The sequence below is a fragment of the Peromyscus maniculatus genome, chromosome 3, assembly GCF_049852395.1.
Source record: "Peromyscus maniculatus bairdii isolate BWxNUB_F1_BW_parent chromosome 3, HU_Pman_BW_mat_3.1, whole genome shotgun sequence".
Classification (NCBI taxonomy): Eukaryota; Metazoa; Chordata; class Mammalia; order Rodentia; family Cricetidae; genus Peromyscus; species Peromyscus maniculatus.
In genome coordinates, this window is record NC_134854.1 from 93,865,394 (window position 1) to 93,891,408 (window position 26,015).

The window sequence follows — 26,015 nt, forward strand, 5'->3', positions numbered from 1 at the left end:
TACATATGAAACAAATTAGTACCTATACCCCTAATTTAATAACTATCTGCTTTTTAAAAAAAAAAACCAGCCTGGTTTGGTAGACCCCATCTTTAATCCCAGCACTTGAGGTTCAGAAGCAAGGGATCTCTGTGAGTTCAAAGCCTGCCTGGCTAACATATCAAAGCTCCAGGCTAGTGAAACTCTTTCTGAAAGCAACCCAACAAAACCAAACACTGACAAAGAACCGCCTGGCAGTGATCCCATCTTCTAGAAAGCCTCCTAACACTGTCACGGGTCAAGGTGTCTCTGTCTCTCCAAAGCCTATCATGCACCACATAGATCAAGGTTATTTATCTATCTGCAGTCTTCTAAAACAAGAAAAAGAAGGTGCCTATGGTTTATAAAACCACCTTCTATTTCTAAGTTTTGACAAATCTCCCCAGTGATTTCAATTCCAGTTCCCTGGCTAGAACTCTATAATAGGTATGTTACTTTCCTAAGGAACAAGACCAATTACACATAATGTGCCCCAACTCTTCCTGAATCTAGCTATGAATCAGTGTCCCTACCCCAAGTTAGAGAGGCTTCTTAAGCAAGGGCAGGACACTGAGCAGTTGTTTGCTGAGAGCAGGGACCACCACTGAAATGCTGCATGAGTGTTTCTTAGTCAAAGGTGGCTAGAAGACAAGGAAGGGGTTTCCTTACCAGTATATTATTCCATTTTTCCTCAAATTTCTCATTAGGTGTGAACACTTTAGCTTCAATCAGTGCATTGAAGGTATATACATCAGCTGTAAAAGAAAAGGACCTTAACAAAACAGCTGAGGTGGAGAGAAAATGGTCAGAGAACTAGATCTCTAGTCCCATTTAAATCACGAGTGTGGCAACAAAAGTCAAAAACCTAAACAACTCCTCCCAACAACAACTGTGGGCAAATGCCTGAGACAACCCAAAGATCTCCCTGACTCTGGTTAAATAAAGCAGTGGTTCTCAATCTGCAGGCACCGACTCCTTTGGGGGTGGCATAGCAGACATCCCACATATCAAATGTTTACATTATGATTCATAACAGTAGCAAAATTAGTTATGAAGTGGCAACAAAGTCGTTTTATGGCTGGGGGGTCACCACATCACGAGGAACTGTATTAAAGGGTCACAACATTAGGTAGGTTAGAGGGAGACACAGGGAGAAGGGGTGCTCCAACTCACCACGAAGTCTGTTATTCAATAACTCGGTGTACAAGTTCAATGCCTGTGCATAAGCTCGGTGCTGGAGAGGAAAAAGCAACACCATCAACGTCTTCACAAAGAGGAAGGTGAACATACAAAACAGGGGCTCCAACTCCCAGGAAGCTCGTTCCTGCCAGGGGGCACTGTCAATGCTTAGAGACATTTCCAGTTGGCACAACTGAGGGTGAGGCAAGAGCACGTCACATCTAACAGGTAGAAACAGGATGGCGAGGGGAGACAACTCAGGACACAACTCTGAGACACTCTACAACACACGGGAAATCTTCCAAGCCTCCGACCTTCAAGAGGGAAGTGACTCAGCCTGAGGGACTGGAGTTCTCAATCCCACACCCAAGTGAGGGGGCTCACAAATGCCTGTACTAACTGGTCCAAGGCATCCAACACCCTCCACTACCCATTACAATGAGAGCGTGTATGTGTGCACACAAACACTCCTATACACTTGGAGTCAGAAAGATGCATGAATAAAGGAAAACAAATCTCACAAAACCTTAATAAAGGTTGTTCATCCCTAATCCAAAATCTGAAATGCTGCCAAGCTCAAAAATTTTGGAGGGCTCATACAAAGTCGTAAATAGGACCTCATTTAACAGGTTACAGAGCACAGGCTCACAAAGAGACTACATAAAATGATCATGTTCAGTGCTGTAGAATATGCCCATGATCCCAATTACTCTAAAGACTAGGGTGGGAAGAATTGTGGAGTTTGAGGCCAGACTAGGCAATTTCAGAGAGCCTGTCTACAAAAGACAAATATTAATAATAATAGTTTTTGCTAAGTATCAGAGTGCCTTTAATACTAGGTAGAGGCACACAAACTGCTGTGTATATAAGCCTTGTCTGCAGGAGAACCCAGCCAGTCAGGGTTACACACCGAGACCCTGTCTATGCAGACCTGTTTTATGTTGTGTATAGATGTGTATGAAGCAAACAGACATGCTGCTTAGGATCGAACCCACCCACCAAACTTCACATTATGCATACAATCCTGAGCCCAGGCATTTCACAGCCATGTTAGTATGTGGGTGGAAAAGAACAGCTCAAGGGCCCTTCAAGATACAAATAAACAAAAGACGGTACCTTCACCATCCCTTGGATCATTGTGCAGTAGGAGTGTGCATTCTTCTCTGGCATTAGAGCAAAGACTCTCTCAGCATTGTTTTGTGCTCTAGAAACAACAGATAAACATGAACCCGAGGCATTGGGAAAACGAGTAGCAACTGCCACCATTTTCTGCATAACCATTATACAACCCGGAGAATGTGACAGGGTTATCATCCCAAAAATGGAGGGTCAAAGATCTGAAGTTGTCTGGACATTCATAGCTCAGGGACTCCCGGATAAAAACAAAACACTTTGTACACAAGACACACAGTGGAGGCTTTCCTCTGTTCCCTACCCTGCTTCTTAACTCCTGATATAGAATTCACCAAGGAAACCATGACTCGAGCATGAACAATTTTGTGCCTTTACTAGAGGGAAAGAAAATGATACATTTTCCTGTATACGGAATACCCGAATACTAAAGAACCAGAGAGAACTAGAATATGAGCACGTGCCATGCTTCAGTGTGTGTCACGTGTGTCGGTGCCCATGAAGACCAGACCTCCCAGAGCTGGAACTACAGGGTTTGGGAACAAAAATACAGCTGTCTTAGACAGGAGATGCTCTTAGCTACTCAGCCATCTCTCTAGATCTCAATTTCTGGTATTAATGGTAACCTTTCTTCTCTATATCCACAGCGAATAATTATTTTTATTTTATGAACTCCTCAATTAAACGTTCAACCATAAATGTTATTCACTTTTTTCAAACTATTTTCAGCAAACAAAAACACATGAACTCTTTCAGAATTAGGGACCTACATCTCAAGGTTGCACCGGTGAACTAAAACAGAGGAAAAAACACAAAAAGGACAAGCACGTCAAACCCTAAATGGACTTTCGTATGACAGGAGTGGAGATTCTTATAAAAAATAGTCTAAGCTAGAAGTGATGTTGCACACTTATTATACTAGGCCCTGGGAGTAGAGGCAGAAATGGTCTGTGTTTGAGGCTAGCCTGGGCTACACAGGTGGAACCTTGAATATAACAATAATTAAGAAGCCAGGTGTAATGGCACACACTTTTAATCCTAGGACTCAGGAGGCATAAGGATCTCTGAGAGTTTAAGGCTAGCGAGTTCTATACAGTGAGCTCCAGGACAGCCAAAAACTAGAGAAACCCTGACCCTGTCCCACACATAAAAGGTCTAAAATATAAAGACAGATTATAGAATATATGAAGGGGAAAATTTTTTGTTTTAGGACAGTACAGAACTGCAACTCCAGAGGACAATGTCAAGTATTTTTCATGTGCTGTAAAATCCCCATTATACAAGGTTCTCATGTGTCACATACTTCCAGGAAATAGTCTTCATCTTGAAGGTTTGATTATTTTCCTCTGTGTCCTCTTCCTAGAATGGATGAAATAAAAGATAAGACAATATTTGGTAGCAGACTACTTAAAAAATCAGAAAAACCAAGGAAATTCAGAAAACTAAAGGAAATAACATATCAGCAAAAGGCAAAGAAAAACCCAAAAAAATGTTCATACCCACAGTGAATTCCTTCAGTGTGAAAATGAGCAAACCCCAAGGAAAGCAGTCAGTTCTTAAACAAGAGCTCACTGGAGATGGGACAAAAGTGATGCCCTAAGTGGTCTGCCTAGGGTTAAAAAGTGGAAAACAAAAGTGGCTTCTACAGAAGCCACAACTGGTTTGACTCAGAAAAACACTGCACAAATGAGGTGACAGCAAGACAAACTGACATTAATGACCCATACAAGCTAAAGGACCTTTAAGAGACTAACTCCTGTCCTTACTTATAAACCAAGTGTCTGGGAGGAGGCAGACATAAAGGGCTGGTAGGCATTTGCAGAACCAAGGGTTAGTTCTGTAGGCAGCCAGCTATTTCAGGAGCAAGGCTGGGAACAGGGGGCCAGTGTGGCAGGGATCAGAAGATGCTCTGCAAGGCCACAGGTATGACTTACTCACTGCCTGAGCATTTTACAACACTAGTTACTATGTAGGGAAATAACCCACAATTAGCGGGGAAAGAACAGAAACAGACCTTAATGCCATTACTCTTAAAATATTTTTATCATCTGCAAGTGAAAAAAAATGTTTTTATAAAAAAAGGCTGAACCCCTTATCCAAAAGGGGATATGGTCTAAACATGAAATTCATTCTCCAAATACATATAACAACTGGGTAAATCTTAAAAATTCACTGTGGGTTTGTATGGACCTGCACATGCTACAGCACACATATGGAGATCACAGGACAACTCTGAGGAGTTGGTTCACTTGTCCACTTTTACACGGGTTCCAGGTATCAAACTTGGGATTCTTAGGCCTGCATATTAAGCGCCTTTACCTGCTGAACTATCTCACTAGCCTTATATCTACAACTTTTGAGCAATGGGTAACCATTGATCAATGATCCTTGATCATTATACAACAGGCTGTCACCACAGGGACAGAGGGCTGGCTCAAACATTTCTGGCCAACACTTTGCCTGAGTATGTAGTGCATGAAGACAAAATATTACTAAGTAGAATAAAGTTAAAGTTCCATTAAGAAAACACAAATCAAAACTATACTGAGATTCTACCCGACCCCAGTCACAAACAAATGTTGGTGAGGATGTAGGATAAAAAGAATCCTTACTCACTGCTGGTACAAAATAAACTAGTGGATCTGCTATGGAAATCCGCATGAAGGTTCCTCAAGCAGCATCCAATCCAGCTGTGCTACTCCATGGCACATGTATACATTGTACAGATAGCTGCACACTTACATTTATTATTGCCCCATTTACAATAGCTGAAACGACATCAGCCTATATGCCCAATAGACTTGTTTTGTTTTCGTTTTTTTGAGACAGGGTTTCACTATGTAGCTCTGGCTATCCTCACTAACCATGTAGACCAGGCTAGCATCGAACTCAAGAGATCCGTCTGCCTGTCTCTCTGCTGGGATTAAAGGTGGGTGCCACCACGCCCAGCTATGTGTAGCTAGGCCTAGTGGTGGAAGCCTACAACTCGGCTACTTAGGAGGCAGAGGCAGGAAGAAAATGAATTTCAGGTCAGTCCAAGCAATTTAGCAAGATTCTTATCTCAAAAAAACAAACAACGGAAAGAGGGGGAGACTCTGGAGATATGGTTCTATGATTCAGTACTCATCTAGCATGTTCACCTCACCAAAAAATGTGTGGCACGTAAACATATTGAAGTTTTATTCAGCCATAAAGATCAAAAGGCCATTTGTAGGAAAATGGATGGAATTAGAGATCATACAGAGATCCAGAAAAACAGATGTTGCTTGTCTTTTCTCCTATGAACAAAGTGGAAGGGGAGGGTAAATGGGAGGGAGGATTATTAAAATATGATATACATGTATGAAAACGTCATAACGAAAGACATCATTTTGTGTAACTAACACACACTGACTAAAAATGAACAGAACACAATGTTCCCACGTGTCTTCCTTCATCACTGCTTACTGGAGGCTGTCTGGCCACCTCAGCAGACCCCATACCACCACGACACCTGGCACACAAAGACCCTGCCCACATTGAGAAAGGATTATTTTAAAAACCAACAAAAAGCCAAGCTTTTTTTTTCTTTTCTTTCTTTCTTTTTTTTTTTTTTTTACCAAGTTTTCTGCACGTTCAGGTTGTTGAAAAGGACAGTCAGCTGGGGGCTCTTGGTCACCATAGTAACACAATAAATCCAAAAGACTATTAGTTGTTTCAAGAGAGACTGTGGTTCCTGTGGTTAGGAGAAAAAAAAAAAAAAGAAAGAAAGCTTCAAACATCCCCAAGCCAAAGCTTGTTAGATGAAACTCTTCACTTTTTCTATTAATGGTGGCTTATTTGGCTATACACTTAATCCCTACTACCATGTTACCAATTAACAAATAATTCATGATTACATATCCATGATATATAATCCATTTCTGGGAACTCTGTCCCATTTTCCCCGTGCAAACTGTATAAGGTGCTGTCTGTATTTCTTACTATACTTGCTTGGCATAAGACTCAGCATGTGTGAGACCTTTGGACCCCAGCTTTCCTATCTTCTTCGTTTTCTGATCCCTTGGCTCTTCCTCTCTGGGACCTGTCCCTGAAGAACTACCTGCTGGTCCAGGTCCACTTACTTCCTTTAAGATCAGATCCACTGAATAAATAAATACAAACAATTATCCCAACTAGACTCAAGCCCTCATTAAAAATGTACTAAGAACTACTAGCACAACTGCATAATTATAAAAACAAACAACTATTTGACTCCTGGCACCTCAAAAATAACAAATCCACCAAAAAACCCTATTGCTCAAAATATGATACTCCCACGTCAGCACTCACTTTACAGAGAAAGCGAAAAGGAAAGAAAAGCAGAGGGTTCTGGAGAGACGGCTCAGTGGCTAGGAGCACTTTTGCTCTTGCAGAGGACCTGAACTTTTGACACCTACACGATGAATCACAACCATCCATGACTTCAGTTCCAGAGGATCCAACATGCTTTTCTGACCTCCAGAAGTATCAGGCAAGCATGTGGCATACTTATACACATAAAATAAAATAAAATAAAAATCTAGAATTTTTTTTCAAAAGGAAGTATTTAAAAAAGACCCAATTTATTAAGCTTGGCACAACTGCCCATGCCTGTAACCTAAGCATTCAAGACACTGAGGCAGAAGGAGTTCAAGGTCATCCTTGACTACAAAGTATTTAAGACCAGTTTAAGCAACATGACATCCTGCCTCAAAAAAACTAGAAGCATTTACTGAGTGGCTGCACACAACTGTACCACTGTGGGCAAAAGCAGAAGCCTCAGCATCGAGGAGTGCAATGCAGATTCACACCAAGCATTGCTCACATTCAGGAAGCAGAAGAACCTCACCAACATACTACCTGTTGTCCCCCTTCAGTTGTGTGTCTGATGCTATAGAAAGCTACCTAAATTTCTTAAAGAGTGTAAGAAAATGTTTTGGGTTCAAATTGTATTTTCAAGATTTTTTTCCAGTTGCATTTTTCTTCTATTTTTACCGTATTTTTAATTCTAATTCACTAAACAGCAGTCTAGACTCCTAATATTTAATAACAATGGTTGACTTTGAAATGACCACATGTATATTCACTGTAGCTTACCACCCACATTATCTAGAACTGTATTTCCTAAAAAGATCTCCAGATCTAATTCAAAGTACAACAGGATGTTAGCTCGCCTCTCGGAACGTTCTGTGGCCTCTGTCTAGGTTACTAAGTGACGTAGGACCACATCACGGTCCGAGTCCCTGATTCCAGTCCAACAGTCTTTCTTTTAAAGCATTTCTCAGGGCTAACGAGATGGCTCAGCAGTTAAAAGCACTGGCTGCTCTTCCTTAGGACTTGGGTTTGACTCTCAGCACCCAAAATGGTGGTAAAATAACCATTGGTAATTCCAGTTAGCAAGGATCTGATGCTCTCTTCTGGCCTCCTAAGCACCAGGCTGACATATGATGCACAGATATACATGCAATCAAAAAACACACACACAAAAAAAATAAAAATAAAGCATTTCTGGTTTTTGTTTTCTTTTTTCAAGACAGGGTCTCTCTGTGTAGGCCTGGTTGGCCTTGAACTCAGAGAGATCTGCCTGCATTTGCCTCCTAAGTGCTAGGACTAAAGGCGTGTGCCACCACCATACAGCATATTTCTCAGGTTTATTTGGCCCGACCTTCTCACACTTAATGTTAAAAAAGGAGGCCAAGGAATAATCAGCATGTGCTTTCTTTACCAGTGCACAGGACAAAAACAAACAAACGAAGCTGCAGTTCTACTTCACTTAGTTTCAGTCTGAAGCAGCAGAAGATGAATTACGTATACTACATCACTTCAAACAGAAGTAAACACTATTGGTCATTTTTACTCAAAACTAGTTGGGTTGTCAGTACTCAGGAGGCAAAGGCAGGCAGATCTCTGTGAGTTTGAGGCCAGCCTGATCTACAGAGCGAGTTCCAGGAAAGGCACAAAGCTACACAGAGAAACCCTGTCTCGAAAAATCAAAAACCTACTTGGATCATATCAAATGGCCCCAAGTTCCAAGAGGGGCTCGGGCTGAGGTGAATCACCTGCTTGTAAAAGCTGATCAAAGAGGTCCACAGAAGCCTTGACTTTCCTGAGTCTGATTCGTTCCTTCAGGGCAGCTTCGCTAACATCTTCAATCTGAGGTTCAAAGCACTCAGGCATTAGACACTAGGAAAGAAGAGGAATAAATGACAACAAGCAGGCCAAGGAAATAGCATAACAGCAGGAGGAAGCTATTAGCACCAACAAAGCAAAATTAATTCACTGCTCTGAACATAAAAACAAAATATACAGGTAAGAACACAAAGCTGGGCAGGTGGTGGCGCATGCCTTTAACTCCAGATGGGGGTGGAGGGGCAGGCAGAGGTAGGCAGATCTCTGTACAACAAGTTCCAGGACAGCCAAGGCCACACAGAGAAATCCTGTCTTGAAAAAACAAAATCAAAACACACAAGAAAGGCCAATAAACTTCAACTTGAGCAGAGAAGACTGCTTAGCCATCTCCTGACTTGATGAAAATTTAAAAACATTCTATCATAAATACTCAATTCATACTTTGAAGACCCCATTTTCAACCAAGGGTTACAACCTGAGGTTGAGCTGAATACTTTAGTGTTGGTAAGAAAACGAAAAAATCCTGCTTTCAAAATAAAACAAACAAAAAACCAGGCACAGTGGAGCACATCTTTAATCCCAGCTTCCTTCAGGGAGAGGCAGGTGGGTTTCTTTGGAGTTCCAGGCCAGCCAGGGTACTTGGTGAGATCCTTTCTTAAAAATACAAAACAAGACAAAAACCAACTACAATACAATTCCCCCATCTTTGTTAGGGGTTCCATGGCTGCATGCAACAAACACTACGACATAAGGCCGGGGAGGAAAGGGTTCATTTGGGTGCACTTCTACATTGCTATTCACTGAGGAAGTCAGGACAGGAACTCAAACAGGGCAGGAACCTGGAGGCAGGAGCTGATGCAGACACCATGAAGGGTACTGCTTACTGGTTTGCTTCACGTGACTTGCTCAGCCTGCTTTCTTGTAGAACTCAGGACCACCACAGGGTGGCACCACCCACCGTGGGCTGGGATCTCCCCCATTGATCACTAATTGAGAAAATGCCTTACAGCTGTATCTCAGGTTGGCATTTCCTCATCTGAGGATATGATATATAGCGCTCTATCTACAAGACAGGAGACCCCTGCAAGGCTTCAGCACCAATGACCCCTAAAGCCAAGCACAGGAGCAGTGACAGCCAAAAAATTAAAGGAGAGTGCTGGGCCAGTAGATGACCACCCCACAACTGCCACTGTTTGATTCAGGGTTTTAGTATTTCACCACAGAACCATGTCGGTGCTGGCCAGGCACCAGAAGCTGCGGTGTGAGGGAGGATGGCAGTGTCTGGGTGTGAGTTTGGGGAACAGAAGGGAAAGGGAGTGGCTGTACGCAGATGAACTGCAGTGAGGCTGGAATTCCCACATTCACAGGAGGAGAGAGGTGCACCTCTTTTGCTCACTGCTGTGCTGAAGGGATGGACTGCTGTGGCTGCTGGAACACTCTACAAGCACCGCCCAACTACAGAACAAAGGGGAGTCAGACGGACAGCCTTAAGTCCCAAGATAAAGACAACAGAGTGCAGGGACGACCAGACCAGCAAGTGCAGACTGTAAACACTGATGAAGACAACATGTATAAGGAAATGTAGGAAGCTACTAGAGGACCCGAAAAAGGAACAGTCACAGAGAAGACTCAAGAGCAGCATTAGGAATCACACACAAGAAGAATTTTAAAAGGTCAGTAAATGTTCTCACTCCAATATTCACAGCACTAAAATGGCTAAATCAGTTATGGACGAATGATTTAATCTGCATTCATATTATTATATAAAAGACACAATCACCTCTTCTTACCGGTATATGAGGCTCAGCTACATCCTTTTGGAAATATTTGGGATATGAATTAATAATAAACTTTGCTGCATTCTCCCCAGACTTCTTTGCCAATAAAAATGAACGCTATATAAGGGGGGGGAATACAAATTAGCATTTACATATAATTTAAACTTAAGCAAAGCTACATCCTCAGCAAAAATTATTCCCTTGCCCCCAGAAAAAAAAAAAATGCAATAATACTAGAAGTCCCGATAACAAATCAAGTTACAGTACTTCACATATCTCAATTCTGAGTACGACATTAATTTCAGGTCACATTTTTTTTTTTTTTTTTTGGTTTTTCGAGACAGGGTTTCTCTGTGTAGCTTTGCGCCTTTCCTGGGACTCACTTGGTAGCCCAAGCTGGCCTCGAACTCACAGAGATCCGCCTGCCTCTGCCTCCCGAGTGCTGGGATTAAAGGCGTGCGCCACCACCGCCCGGCCTCAGGTCACATTTTATATACAGTGCAACACACACACACACACACACACACACACACACACACACACACACACACACACACACACACAAATGGTTTGCTTAAGACCTTAATAAAATAGGGCTGGAGAGATGGCTCAGCAGTTAAGACCACTGATTGCTCTTCCAGAGGACCCAGGTTCAAATCCCAGCACCCACATCATAGCTCAGGCTTGCTGTAACTCCAGTTTCAAGGGACCTAACACCCATGGCAAAACACCAATGCATGGGGAAAAAAAGACCTTAATTAAAAAATTAAAATCAAAACTTTCTTCAGAGACAATACTTAAATTTTTGATAAAAGAGATTCAGAGCCTACCATTTGTCAGTATTTAAGCTTTTCAAGGTGTATTTTAATAATTCAACTATTTATATATTCTTACACAAATCAGTAAAGGTCTTAAAAATTACTTGAAAAGTTATATAACAACACTCACAGACTCCACAGTAGAGGTTGGTATGAGGTAAGGGTCATCTTGAAATACATAAGGTACAGCTGTAGGGTCCTGTGGAAAGATATATCTTTAGATTTTCATTGAAACTCTCTAAGCTTTAGTGATGAACACAAATTCTATAAACTGAAACTTTAATTACACATGAAACATACACACAGGAATATGTATGGTCACATGTCTACATATAAAAAAAGAAATAATATACGTCAAAAGACTTCCCTCAAATTATGCACAACTTGCAGCAAGTAAGTACAAATCCCCATGGCTCCATCTTACAAGGTTTTTTCTCTTGGTAATAAGGATTGAACTCAGGGCTTCACAGAATTAGTTAGCATTTTAGCACTGTGCTAATTCCTCAGCCTTATTTCTTATGATTTCGGTCTGTTGTCAGTTAGGACTATGACAGTTTTAAACTCTAGTTAAGGACCCCTGAATTAACTAGTCCCTTGACAGTTTCCAGGAATAATATTTCCTTCACAGCAGTCACTATGCATCCATATATGCATCTTCACTTAAGAGTTCCTTCTTGGGCTAGAGAGATGGCTCAGGGGTTAGGAGCACTGGCTGCTCTTCCAGAGGACCCGGGTTCAATTCCCAGCACCATATGACAGCTCACAACTGTCTGTAACTCCCGTTCCAGGAGATCTAACACCTTTACACAAATGCAAATGAAATAAAATATTTTTTAAAAAGTTTAAAAAAAAAAAAAAAAAGAGTTCCTTCTTACTACATAGTGATAGACACCTTTATTTCCAGCACTCAGGAGGCAGAGATAGGTGGATCTTTTGAGTTCGAGACCAACCTGGTCTACAAATCAACTTTTTGGATAGCCAAGGCTACAAAAAAACCCTGTCTCGAAAAAACCAAACCAAACCAAAACAAAAGGAGAGTTCCTTCGGCTGGGGAATGGCCAAATAGGTACAGCACTTACCATGCAAGTGTGAGCCACAGAGCTTGTAAATACTGGATAGCTGTGCCAGCCCTCCTATAATTCTAGTGCTCAGAACGCAGAGACAAGGGATTCCCAGAATACTGGCTAGCTAAACAAGCCTTTGTAGGCAAGCTCTTGGTTCAGTTGAGACCCTGCCCCAACTACTCAGGTGGACAGTGACTGAGCAGTTCATTTGTCTGTAAACAGGCATCTGAAATGCTATTCAGAACTGTGCGTACACCTTTTGGAGACCTAAGGAGATACCAAACCCCAGCCCCTGCCTCCCAAGTGCTGGGATCAAAGGTGTGTACACCACACCTGATATAAGATCTGTATTTTGACCAGTATATCATCACCAGCAGGAAAGACCTATGTATCAGAGTCAGAACTAAGACAATGCCTCTGCTTAGTTACCAAATCCCTCAAAAACAAGCACCTGTTTTGTTTTAAATTAATTAATTTTTATTTCATGTCATTTTTAGAATTAAGCATGTCAAATAGCTTTTCAAGTAATTAAAAAAATGATTAGTGGGTGGTGGTGGCACATGCTTTTAATCCCAGCTACAATGTGAGTTCCAGGAAAGGCGCAAAGCTACACAGAGAAACCCTGTCTCGAAAAACCAAAAAAAAAAAAAAAAAAAAAAAAAAAAGAAATTGTTAGTATGAGCTGGGCATGGAGGCACATGCCTTTAAAAATCCTAACACTTGGGGGCTAGAAAGGTGGTTCAGTGGTTAAGAGCACTGGACGATATTCCAAACAACCCAGGTTCAATGCCCAGCACCCACATGACAGCTCACAAGTCTGTAAGTCCAGTTCCAGAGGATCTGACACCCTCACACAGACATATATGCAGGCAAACACCAACACACATAAAATACAAATAAATAATTTAAAAAAAAATCCTAATACTTGGGAAGCAGAGGCAGGAGGAGCTCTGTGAGCTCAAGGCCAGTCTGGTCTACAGAGCAAATTCCAGGACAGCCAGGACTACAGAAAGACCCTGTCTCTAAAAACAAACAATGATAGTATGCTGTAAAAACACTCCATGGGCATTACATTCTAGCTAGGCTGGTCACTTCACAAACTTGTCTCCCCATTTTCTAAAAGTAGGGATTGGATTAATTTGTTAAAAAAAAAAATCTAGATACACAATAGTTTAATTCTGCATAAAGAGCTATAACAATGTGTTATTAATCTAAAAATCCTACTTACCCTGTTTACTGTGGATGCAAGTGCCTGAAGAACAGCCACTTTATCCCTAGAATAAGAACCACAAGTCAGCCTTTACCAAGACTATTCATACTTAGAAAATGAACAAGTCATTCTACTCTCAGAGGACCTTGGCTTTATCATAAAACAAGGCCTCACCTAGAGCCACCACTCATTTCACAAAACCACTAGAGCCAACATGGCTGAGAAGCAGACCTGACACAATCCTATAATCTCAGGGATACGGAGGCAGAGGCCACAGAGCTAAAGTCTAACTCAATAATCGAGTGCTAGAGAATGGGGCTTAGAATCCCTGTGAGGCTAGACCCGCAGCACCAAAAGTCTGCTTTTTTTTGGATGGCACATTCCTCCTTCCCTTTGCTTCATGTGTGCTCTGACCTGATCCCTAATAACCTAATAATCCAGGGCTAGTGATTCCCTCTCTCATCTCATAAATCTACCTTGCTGACTTCCTCCAACCCACCTGCTTGTGTATTATTCTCTGACTCTGACATGAACAACTAAAGCAAAGCCTCCACAATGATCCACTTTTATCCTAGGCAATGATGGATCAATAATGTGTGAGACCCCACCACAGCCTGGACCAGCTTTCTACAACTCCAGCTCTTTCCTTGCTGCTGCTGGTGGTGGGGAGTATTCCACTGTATCTCTTTGTCTCTCTTCCCAACGTGGCCATATTGAATAAACCCTTCATCTACCTTTTATCCGGGGAGGGCAGGAGACCCTTAGGCCAGCAGCACATTTTACCTTTGTCACTGAACTACTGGAAAAGCTTCACTGGCATAAATGACAGATGACATAATCTACTTTCAAATCTGCTTACTCTTTGTGTGTGTGTGTGTGTGTGTGTGTGTGTGTGTGTGTGTGTGTGTACAAGTGCAAGAGCCTGTGGAAACCAGAGGCACTGGATCCCCCTGGAGCTGGAGTTACAGGTGGTTGTGGGTCATCTGACTTTAGAAATTGAACTGTCCTCTGCAAGGGCAATATATGCTCTCATCCTCTGAACCAACTCTACAGCCCCTTAGATTTATTCTTGCTAGGGTTCATGTATTTAATTTCCAAGAGAACTGAGATAATTTTCAAAAATATAGTATTATTCTAAATAAAGTTTAACATAATATTTATAAGACTGTAAGTCATCTGAGAAAGAAAAAAATGTAAGTTTTATAACACGAGAAGCTGAATAATTGTCATATATAAGACAGCCATTGGATAACTACTTTGTTTTTGTTTGGTTTTTTGAGACAGGGTCACTTTACATAGTCCTTGAATGAAAGCTCTTCTTTCCTAAGTTTCATTGGGGTCATTACATTATTATAGGTGTGGGGCCTACTTCATACATCCTTTTTCAAAACAAGTGCACAGCCACTGATCTTATTCTTTTTCAAAAAGTATTTTAAAGTAGTCACAATGAATAATAGCCTTAAAAAATAAAAACCAGGGCTGGAGAAATGGCTTAGTAGTTAGGAGCACCAGCTGATGTTCCAGAGGAGCTGGCTTCATTTCCAGCATCCACATGGTATCTCACAACCATCCTCAACTCCCATTCTCTGGGATAGACACCCTCTTCTGACCTCCACAGGCACCAAGCACACACATGGTACTCACTTACACATAAAAGCAAAACATCAGCTGGGCGGTGGTGGCGCACACCTTTAATCCCAGCACTGGGGAGGCAGAGCCAGGCAGATGTGTGTGAGTTCGAGGCCAGCCTGGCCTACAGCGAGATCTAGGACAGGCACCAAAACTACACAGAGAAACCCTGTCCTGAAAAACCAAACCAGGGACTGGAGAGATGGCTCAGAGGTTATGAGCACTGGCTGGTCTTCCAGAGGTCCTGAGTTCAATTCCCAGCAACCACATGGTGGCTCACAACCATCTATAATGAGATCTGGTGCCCTCTTCTGGCCTGCAGACATATGTGCAGGCAGAATTCTGTATACATAATAAATAAATCTTAAAAAAAAAAAAAAAGAAAAACCAAACCAAACAAAAAATAAATAAATAAATAAAAAGCAAAACATTCATACCATAAAATAAATTTCTTAAAAATTAAAAAAAAAAAAATTCACCAAAAACCTTCCAAAGTTTACAGGTTAAGATAATGGTATCTGGTGTCATATCTTACCCAACAACAATTTCATAGGCAATCTCCAGAGTAGAATTTCTTTTGAGACAAGAGTCTCATGTAGCCTAGGCTAGCTGGGAACTCCCTATGTAGCTGAGGATGACCTTGAACTTCAACTGTAGTGATAGAACTGAAGGCGTGTACCACTACATCTAGTTTTCTACAGTATCTAAGATTGAATCTAAGGCTTCAAATGTATGCTAGGCGAGTTCAGCATCAACCCCCTATTTCCATAACTTTTAAAGGTAGTTTTAAGCATAAGCAGATTTAAAAAATACAACAAACAAACTTGGTATCAGTCACTTGGGACATGTTAAACGAGTTTCTATTATCCACGTGATTATGCACAGATGTAACCTGCTGTGGGACGGTGTGTATGTCAAATTGCTCTGATTGGTCAATAAATAAAACACTGATTGGCCAGTGGCCAGGCAGGAAGTAGGTGGGACAAGGAGAGAGGAGAATTGTGGGAAGCAGAAGGCTGAGGCGGAGAGACACTGCAGCCGCCGCCATGACCAGTAGCATGTGAAGACGTCGGTAAGCCACCAGCCACGTGGCAAGGTATAGATTTAAGGAAATGGGTTAATTTAAGATAAAAGAACAGTTAGCAAGAAGCCTGCCATGGCCATACAGTTTATAAGTGATATAAGCGTCTGAGTGATTATTTTATAAGTGGATTGTGGGACTTCAGGGCTTGGGGAACCTGGAGAGAAGCTCTCCAGCTACAGTAACCAATGTCTTTAATGTTATAGACAGCATGATGTACTTCACTATCCACTCACCCAGAGATGGGTATGCAGGCTGTTTCAGCTGTGACTGCTCTTTGGCCACATGTGCAAGTATTCCTCCTTCCTATATCCGAGGGGTATAGACATCACCTTAAATTCTGATCCTAACTTCTACCCAAATAACTGTTCCAATTTGCTGTTTCATCAACAAATACATATTTTCTACTCTTTGCTAATATGAAAGGTTTTAAATTCTACTTCTTTTCTTGTTTTGTTTTGAGACAGTGTTTCTCTGTGTAACAGCTCTGGCTGTCCTGGAATTCAAAACTGGGACACAATTTATAGACCAGGCTGGCCTTGAACTCACAGAGATCTACCTGCCTCTACCTCCCAAGTGCTGAGAAAATCGCACTTCTTTTACATATCGTAATTAGGCTCCTTAAAATAACCTCGTAATCCATACTAACCTGCTGAACTTTGTCTTCATCATGTCATAGTCATGTAAGAAAATTCATAATGATTGTAATTTGTTCAAGTTTTCTATGACATTGTGAGATCTGAAAGATCATAGCCTTAAAGTACAAAAGGCACATGGAGTCTAAAAATACAGATTCTTGAGCCTTGAAATCAGAAGCTCCACATCAGGGTTCAAAATCCACTGTACACCATTTCTATTTGGGGGGACCAGGAGTAAGAGACAGAGTAAATATTTTGGTCGTGAGCCTAGCCTTCAACAGCTGAACCATCTCTCCTGCCCCAGAGTAAATATTTTAATATGATAGCACAAAAAGTTTGCTGTCCAAATTGTCAGCACACAATAAAAAGTATGTGAACAAACTAAGCTACATTCCACATAAAATTTGTCACAAATTTTCATGTTACTTTTTTTTTTCTTTTTGGTTTCTCAAGACAGTTTTACTTTGTAGCCTTGGCTGTCCTGGAACTCACAGAGATCCACCCTCCTCTGCCTCCTGAGTACTGGGATTAAAGTTTTGCGCCACCACTGCCTGGCTCTGGCTCGCTCTCTCGCTTGCTCTCTCGCTCTCGCTCTCGCTCTCTCTCTCTGGCATGTTACTTTTCTTTAGCGCCCGCCCCCGCAACTATATTAAAAAAAAAATCTTATCTTATAACCCGAATTTTTAAAAAAGGGCCTTGATTTGCTGATCAATGCTTTGCATCAACCAATTCATATCCTGTTTCCTAATAACATTTTCAACAGGCCTCCCTGGACTCCTACCAAGCCATCAACCATCATGCTACATTCTGCCTTTGACAATCAATCCTCTACCTTCTGCCCCTTGAGTGCTGGGATTACAGGTGTATGCCACCACAAAACACCACTAAATATACCTGAACTCCTGCTAGCTATGTGGGTAAAGTTACATACATATAGGACTATAAGATACGATACAAGCAGGCGGCAGTTAGATTGTACAACACTCCCAATATCTTCCTGTTGTATTTCTTGTAGTTTTTTTGGGGGGGTACAGAGGCTGGCAAAGTGCTGTACACTGGAATGCTGTATTCACAGATAACCAAGTTTCTACTCTTACCTCTGATGCTCCATTATTCCTATTCTTCTTCCTCACTGTATGAACTTGCTAGGTAGACTAGGTTTTGCCTGAACTCACAGAAATCCTCCTGCCTCTGCCTCCTGAGTGCTGGGATTAAAGGTGTGTGGCACCATGGCCAGCCACTGTTCTTGTTCTTGACCAGGAGAACAAACGAGTCTAGTCATATCAATATAATGAAATATAATGTAGCCACTAAAATGTAAAATTATTATACAAAAAAAGTATATCTAACAGTTCAATTCTAAACTTAATGTAGTTTTACACATAAAAATTACATCACTGGCTGGAGAGATGGCTCAGTGGTTAAGAGCACTGGTTGCTCTTCCAGAGGTCCTGAGTTCAATTCCCAGCAACTACATGGTGACTCACAACCATCCATAATGACATTTGGTGCCCTCTGTGGCCTGCAGGCATACATGCAGGCAGAACATGGTATACGTAACAAATCTTTAAAAAACTTACATCATAAATCTTAAAAATAATGGCTAATATATAATTGTCTATGAGGTAGGCACTGCTTAAACCTTACATTTTATTTAGAGCAAACACCCAACCACTGGTTAAATGAATAGCAAATAATACTCACCATGTTTTCTTTTTTGGAATGACTATTTCTTCAATCCCTTACAGGACAAAAATAAAAATAATCAGTTTCCTAATAATACAAAGAAATACAAGGTGTATTTTTTTTTTGGGGGGGGGGGGTTTCTACTTCCATGGTTTTAAAATTACCTGTTACATTTGTTCCTTCAACCTTTGGGACGGATGCACTTCCAGGATAAAATCTGCATTAAAAAACAACAACAACAAAAAAAACCTCTAAAGTTAATACTGCTCATTATTGAAGCTCTTGGCTTATTCCCACCTGCATGCATACATTTTGAGCTACATTTTCTAATTATCATGGATCAAATAGACTAGACTGTATACCTCACATCATGATCAAAACAGCAACTTCAACGCAAGAAACAAATAGGTGGTTAAGATTTATTTGTGATGTTAGGAATCAAACCGGAGCCTCACCCATGCTAAGCCACGCTCTGGAACACTAAGCTATAGTATCAACCAAGAATTTTTAAGTATGCACTCTCATTACAAAATAATCAAGATCAAAACCAGAAAATTTAACAGCACTGGAACAGAAATTAACCTGGAAAATGCAGGACAAGGATCAATTCAGTGAATTGTTGCTTTTAATAGACAGAACTCAGATAGCAAGCAAATGCCTACTCCACTCAAAGCAATCAGAACAAAACTTAGATCACCTATGGCTGTATATTCCACCACTTTTAATAACCAAAAATGTACCAACAACAGAAGGCTTTTAACTGTTTGCTATATTCTCAGAGGGCCCCCATCTTTTTTTTTTGCCCAGTATATATATTGGTCCATTGCCAGCCTGGTCTACAGAGCGAGTTCCAGGACAGTCAAGGATAATGACACACAGGTATCCTAAAATCAAACCAATAGTTAATATTATCTTGTGTCTTACATTCTTAAAAGGCGTCAGAATTACTCAGAAAATGTGTATGTGATCACAGAGAAAACTACATCATCCACTGGTGCCTGATCTAAGGTATCATTTTTACTTAAGTTTTATTGAGATCATCATCTTATGCTGAGAGAAAGAAGTAGCCATCAGGCAAAGAAAACAAGCAGAAAGGGAGGGCTGGGACCCGATTGCAAAACGGTTTCTACAAAGTTAACCAGTGTTGTCTTTAGGGGAATTAAGATAAAGTACGTACAAAATACATACTGTAAGTTACATCAAATTCAATCCCTACAGTTCTTTCAGACAGTTATTACTAGTCATAATTCACTTAAGTTGTCCATTACCATCCAACTCAAGAAAAGGCAAACACTGAACATGAAAGATTTCTTGGGCTGGTGATTTTAACTCAGTAGCAGAGTGGGTAATTAGCATCCATGAGGTCTTGGAATCAATACACAAAAATAAATTAAATTGGATTTCAAATTTTTTACACCTAAATGCCTTACACCAGGCCACTGTTTGAAGGGTGTAAAATGAAATTACGTAAATATCTGCAACATGTCCCAAGCAATATCGAAAGAGTGAGGTCAGGCTTTTTTGAAGGCTTTTCTGCTTTTACTACAGCTTAATTTTCTTAGCTCAAAGTTCTCATAACATTCGGTCCACAGTGGCGATGAGAGCCTACCGTTTATTTGGGAAAAAAAAATCTATCACTTCGCTCTCTCATTTTGGCAGAGTTAAAATGGATACGGGAGGGGTTTTAGAGAAATGTGTGAAGGGGCTTGCAGAAGCACTCGCGGACATGTAAACTTCACGAAAGCAGCGACCTGTTTTAAAGGGCAATTTCAACTTTATAGAGTATTACAACCAACCAATAAAAACCTCCCGGAAGAATATACGCCGTTCGAAACTCAGGTCAAACCACCGCTACCTCGTGCTACCCTTGGGGGCGCGCGGCCTCCAGCACGCCAACACCGTTGCATGCCACCTAGCTCCACAACTCTTAAGGAAACGCAAGACCAAACTGACTCCGGGTCTTCTTACCTGCAGCAGGGCTTCGCTTCACACACACCTGCCCCGCGAGCAGTCCGCAGCCAGGCAGGCCCGCCGCGGACACGCACGCAGCGAGCGGACAGCGCCGCCGCCATCTTGGGACTGTTCGCGGAGCACGTTGGGAACGCCCTCCGCCCGCGACGTCAAAAGGGGCGGGGCGGGCGGGGACCGTCTCCGCTCGAAGTGGGTGACTACAAGGTCATGTTTGGCAAGGACGCCAACGGGAGGCTCACTACACATCCATCATTCACCTCAAATAAATGTACTGGGAATATGATTTCTGATGTCTCGATTGTAATTTCGTTTTTAAACAGAAAGAGGGTCTTGAGACTATGTCCCTCCGATCCCACCCCCACCCCGAAGGCACAAGTGAGCTCGTCCAAGTCGGTCAGCTCGGCAGCGCTTCCGGCACGCAAGCGCAGTGGAAAACACATGGTGGCTCCGTGCTGCGGGAGTTCAGCGTGTGTCGCCGGAGCTCACCGGAACGTCTCTCTAGGTGACGGATCTCAGAACTGATTCACAAGATGCTGGCCTCCAAGCACACGCCATGGAGGCGGCTTCAGGGCATTTCCTTCGGGATGTATTCGGCCGAGGAGCTCAAGTAAGGAGTTGGTGGGAATGCGTGGTTGCGGCAGTCGGCGCCGGGAACTACAGTTCCCAGAGGGCCTTGCGCCTAGCCCGTCAGGGGGGTCCCGCTGCCTGGCGCCTTTTGCAGGTAGCGGGAAGGCGTGCGCTAGGACTGATTTCGTCCTTCCTTGCTCCATCTTTGCCCGTTCATCTTCCTCGTTTAACGAACCAGTCATTTATACTCTCGTGTTCGCCACGCGCTTATGAACTACCCAATTAGTCTCCTCTCGTCGAAGCGATGATGAACCTTTAAATCGCAGGTTAAGGCCTTGTTCTACTTTATGAAGTTGCAGGAACTCTTCTTTAATCTTCATTTTGAACTCGATAACATACACGCATCACAAACTTGCATTAAAAAAGCAACATGCACTCTCACTTCCACAAACTGAAAGGAACTGCCTCCCCAAACTGGCGTGCCAGGTTTAATGCAAAACGAAACAGTTCTAGACCCCACTCTTAACATCTTATTTATTAGGCTTTTGCTGTGTGTTACCTACATATCTAATTTGATTTTATGCCCCTTTTATCCCTGTTGCCACTGCCTAAGTCAGTTCTTTGGTCATGCTCAGATCGTCTCTTCCTTCCATCCATCTCCACTCTCATACACATCTAGTCCTGTCAGTCCTACACATGGCTGTCACAATTATTCTCAAGTGCAAATTGAAGTCATACTAATATCACCCCTAAACCTTCCCAGGCGTTTGCCCTCGGGACAAGGATACTACAACGGTGGTTCTCAACCTTCCCGATGCTCCATGTATCCTTGATCCTTACAGTGGCATTGACCATGGGAGTCTTCCAGATCTGTGCAGCTTCGTTCTTTATGGACCACCGTCCGTTTACCTGACCCTACAGCTCACTGACTTTTTTTTGTTGTTGCTGTTGTTGTCCCCTCTAGAGTGCAAGATGGGGGTGACATCTCTGTCCGTACATTTGTTTTCTCACCTGGACCAGCAGGTCATTCTTCAGTGACAGGGTCCTCATGGGGAGATGCCAAGGGATGGAAAGATATAGGATAAGATAAAAGCTGAGGTCAGAAAGTCTTGCATAAGCTATGTCTTATGCCAAGCAAGCTTATTAGGAAGTACAGCGTCTTATATACTGTTTGTAGGGGGGAAATCAGCCAGGGTCAGCAGAGAGTGAAGTCAGACAGTGTTGGCAAAGAGCGCCCAGGATGCCTCAGACGCAGCTGTCTTAGGATTGACAACCACAGCCGAGGGGGAGAGGTGGGTCCAGAAGCTGCAACCTTGACTCCTTCGAGGCACTGGCTCCTCTACATGGGCCTTACCAAGTCCACGGCCGGACAAGGGCACAGAACTAGAGTTCCTTTTGTCCCTTCATCAGGACCGCTGAGAAAGTCTTTCTCGGGCCAGTCTGGCTCCCCACAATTTTCTAAATTAGATGAGATTTACAAGGCAAGCTAGACTTTGTAAAATATATTTATGTGACATTTAAGAAGGATGCTTTCTAACTGTTTCATTGTTGTGTGAACACCCAAATACAATTGAGTAGAGCACACACAGGCTGTATCACATTTACCGTTCTGTGTGGCGCAGTAACACACTCTTAGTGGGTACAAGACTAGTTATTTGACAGTTAAGAGATTCCATTATATAAAGTGATAAAATCTTGAATAAAGGAGGTTTCTTTATGATTTTATTTGTGTTTAATTTTCTTGATTTGTTATTCTATGTACAGGAGTTCTTATGTGGCAGTTCCTTCATTGAATGATTGAGGCTTTCCAGTCAGGCCTGGAACATCAGAGAAGTTAATAACCTGAGCTTTTCCTGGATTTTTTTTCTAATCTCCTCAGGAAATTAAGCGTTAAATCCATTACCAACCCTCGCTATGTGGACAGTCTGGGAAACCCTTCAGCAAATGGCCTGTATGATTTGGCATTGGGTCCTGCAGATTCCAAAGAAGTGTGCTCCACCTGTGTGCAGGACTTCAACAACTGCTCAGGACACCTGGGCCACATTGAGCTCCCGCTCACGGTGTACAACCCTCTCCTCTTCGATGTATGTGCTGCCCTGGGCATGTGGGTCTTGGGATTGCTGGAGTTGTGAGGACCAGCTTTTCCGCCTCTTTCTTTAGGGGAAAAAAAAAACCTCAACGGACCCAGTACAAGTCACCTCGAAGGTCCACTGTCCAAAATGATTGAGATCCAAAGTGTTTTGAATTTCAGGTTTTAGACTACTTACAGCCTACATAATGATGATATTGTAGGAATGGAACTCAAGTCTAAACATGAATTCACTCATAGTTTATATATACCTCATATACACACCCTGAGGGGGATTGTATGTATTTCTGACATGCCTCCATTTTTACTAAAACCTATAACCCATGAAATCAGATGTTGAATTTGTTTATTTGTATGTCAGGTCTCAAAAAGTTTGTGATTTTAGATTCTCAGATTAGGGATGCTTACCCTGTAATTTCAGCTTACCCTACAGACTACCCAAAGAATTTCAGTTTGATTCCAGTTGAAAAAAGCCACAACTAGATTCTGTTTATATGAGAGGGAAATGTTCAGTGAGCCACCCACCCACCTATCCAAGACTCAGGGTCTACTCCAGACTTAAGGCACTGGTTTATGCCCTTTTGCTTCAAGGGTTCTGTGCCCTTCAGAAAGCTGAGTGGCAGTCACTTCTCTAGGAGTGGAGGGAATTCTGGTGCTCCTGAGGCCATTGGCTTTTCAAGTAGCTCTGCACAGTGTAACTTCTTGGTAGGAAAGGCAAAGCCCCCAGAGGAAGGCCAATAGCATCAAAATGAAGCTCCTGTCTAGACTGCCGCTTGTGTATGTAACCTTGCCTCCAGGCGTTGTTTTTAAGCTATTTAGATTGTGGCATACACACCAGTTTGTCTGTTAAGCATATTGAAAAAAGGCTATTGTCTTAGTTAAGTAGTTGGTATAAAACAAAAGGAATTCCTTTTCTCAGACCATGCATTCATCTATGTGAATTTCAAATTTGAATGGTTTAAAATGAAATCATAAAAGAAATATTTGGGAATGCTGGTTTAGTTTATAGGGTCTAAAAAGCTATAGAGGCAGAAGTAGAATTCTTAAGGAAATAGACAACAGAAAGAAAAATCTCTTGTACAGTGAAAACCACCGTGCGTATTGTGTCTTTTTAATATCCTGTTTCCTTTTGTCCCCACTCTTTAGAAACTCTACCTCCTGCTCCGAGGCTCCTGTTTAAATTGCCACATGCTGACTTGTCCTCGGGCTGCCATTCACCTGTTGATCTGCCAGCTGAGGGTCCTGGAAGTTGGAGCCCTCCAAGCAGTTTATGAGCTTGAGCGAATTCTGAGCAGGGTAGGTTGGTAGTGGAAACCAGGACATCAAAAGATGTTTGTTTGTTGTCCTTTATGCCACACCAATAGTCTCCAGAATAGTCTCCAGAATGTTTGACCCTTGTTTTTTTTTTTTTTCTTGGTCTTTTGAGACAGGGTTTATCTGTGTTAAATAGCCCTGGCTGTCCTAGAACTCGATCTGTAGATCAGGCTGGCCTCGAACTTACAGAGATCCACCTGCCTCTGCGTCCCAAGTGCTGGGATTAAAGGTGTGCGCCCCCACTGCCCGGTGACCCTTGTATCTTCTAATGATGCCAATAGATAGGTCTTTTTCCCTGGGTCTGTGTGGGGCAGTGGTAGAAGAGGTAGATGGCGGTACACATCTAACTTCCAGGCACATTATTCCTTGTCCAGGCGTTCCTTGAAATGGCTTATTGTAAGCCTGGATGAGAAATTACAGTAGCCTGTAACATGACATGCCAGAGAGCAAGTTGGTGCTCAGAGTCAGTCAAAAGGACACAGCTTGTGGGAGGGGTTTACAGTGGCCAAATCTGGGACAGTCAAAACAAATTGTGATAGTAAATAAGTAAAAGCCATTGAATGCAGTAGGAATCTATAGCATCTGTGAGTTCACGTGGATGTAAATGGAGAATGATTTGAATGACTGATAATTTAAGTAGCAGGCTGCTGGTACACTTTACAGTACGTTCTGCCACACACATATGTAATCTTTATTAACCACAGATATTGAGAAAGAGTCACTTTCTTATCAAAGAATCAGACAGTCACCCCCCTTATTCAAGTAGTCAAAGTGAACAATACCTGATAAAAAATTTTAAATCACATGGTATGTTCTTTTTTTTTTTTTTTTTTTTTGGTTTTTCGAGACAGAGTTTCTCTGTGTAGCTTTGTGCCTTTTCTGGGACTCACTTGGTAGCCCAGGCTGGCCTCGAACTCACAGAGATCCGCCTGCCTCTGCCTCCCAAGTGCTGGGATTAAAGGCGTGCACCACCACCGCCTGGCCAAGTATGTTCTAAGCTGTGGTAAAAATCACGTTGCGGAGCTGGAGAGATGGCTCAGTGGTTAAGAACATTGACTGCTCTTCCAGAGGTCCTGAGTTCAATTCCCAGCTACCACATGGTGGCTTACAAATCATCTATAATGAGATCCTATGCCCTCTTCTGGCCTGCAAGGACACATGCAGACAGAGCACTGTATACCTAATAAATAATAAATCTTTAAAAAAAAAAAATCACGTTGCTTTGGGGTTCTTCTACCACAAGGGCATTGGCTCAATCTTGTTCATGAGGAAACATCAAACATACCCAAGTTAAATAGTTTGTAAAACCCTCAGAAATGTAGAGGCCTTCAGTAACAAAGGAACTGTTCCATTCTCAGACTGACATGCTACCCACCTCTCCAAGCAGCACCTGAAAACTGTTCTAACTACTGGACATCTGGAAACTGTAGCAAGTGGATGTAACTGATAGGCTTTTGCTGTGAAAGACATTATAAAGAGAACTTTCAAAGCCCAAACTGTGTCTGGGAGGTAGATGGTAGTAGTTTTTACTCTTAGCTTACCATTTTGATTATTATAGTAAGGTCTAGCCTGAAACTTGTTGTGTAGACAAGGCTGACCTCAAGCTCAGAGAGCTCCTCCTTCCTCTGCCTCCTGAGTGCTGGGGTTAAAGACCTGTGTCACCATGCCCAGTGATAGAAATTGCTTTGTCCTATGTTGTAGATTTGACATCCT

The 26,015-nt window shown here is 42.1% G+C and overlaps 2 protein-coding genes across 3 annotated transcripts in view; one reads left to right on the forward strand and one right to left on the reverse strand.

Annotated features, from left to right (window-relative positions):
• Positions 1-20,768, reverse strand: part of Ptcd3 (pentatricopeptide repeat domain 3) — a 33,804-nt gene extending 13,036 nt beyond the window's left edge. The window contains exons 1-12 of one of the 2 annotated variants that reach the window (XM_076566921.1): positions 20,330-20,768; positions 18,526-18,578; positions 18,380-18,416; positions 13,346-13,391; positions 11,184-11,252; positions 10,248-10,352; positions 8,388-8,511; positions 5,928-6,043; positions 3,632-3,687; positions 2,314-2,401; positions 1,192-1,252; positions 688-773 (exon numbers count right to left, since the gene is read on the reverse strand). In XM_076566921.1, the coding sequence (XP_076423036.1) occupies positions 688-773; positions 1,192-1,252; positions 2,314-2,401; positions 3,632-3,687; positions 5,928-6,043; positions 8,388-8,511; positions 10,248-10,352; positions 11,184-11,252; positions 13,346-13,391; positions 18,380-18,416; positions 18,526-18,578; positions 20,330-20,433 (945 nt within the window). In that variant the 5' untranslated portion in view covers positions 20,434-20,768. The remainder of the gene's footprint in view (positions 1-687; positions 774-1,191; positions 1,253-2,313; positions 2,402-3,631; positions 3,688-5,927; positions 6,044-8,387; positions 8,512-10,247; positions 10,353-11,183; positions 11,253-13,345; positions 13,392-18,379; positions 18,417-18,525; positions 18,579-20,329) is intronic. The other variant, XM_076566922.1, reaches the window with a different exon arrangement.
• Positions 20,769-20,799: 31 nt separating this feature from the next.
• Polr1a (RNA polymerase I subunit A) overlaps positions 20,800-26,015 on the forward strand; it is a 63,482-nt gene continuing 58,266 nt past the window's right edge. The window contains exons 1-3 of the mRNA XM_006990994.4: positions 20,800-20,939; positions 22,779-22,983; positions 24,135-24,284. Coding sequence (XP_006991056.2) covers positions 20,863-20,939; positions 22,779-22,983; positions 24,135-24,284 — 432 coding nt within the window. The 5' untranslated portion in view covers positions 20,800-20,862. The remainder of the gene's footprint in view (positions 20,940-22,778; positions 22,984-24,134; positions 24,285-26,015) is intronic.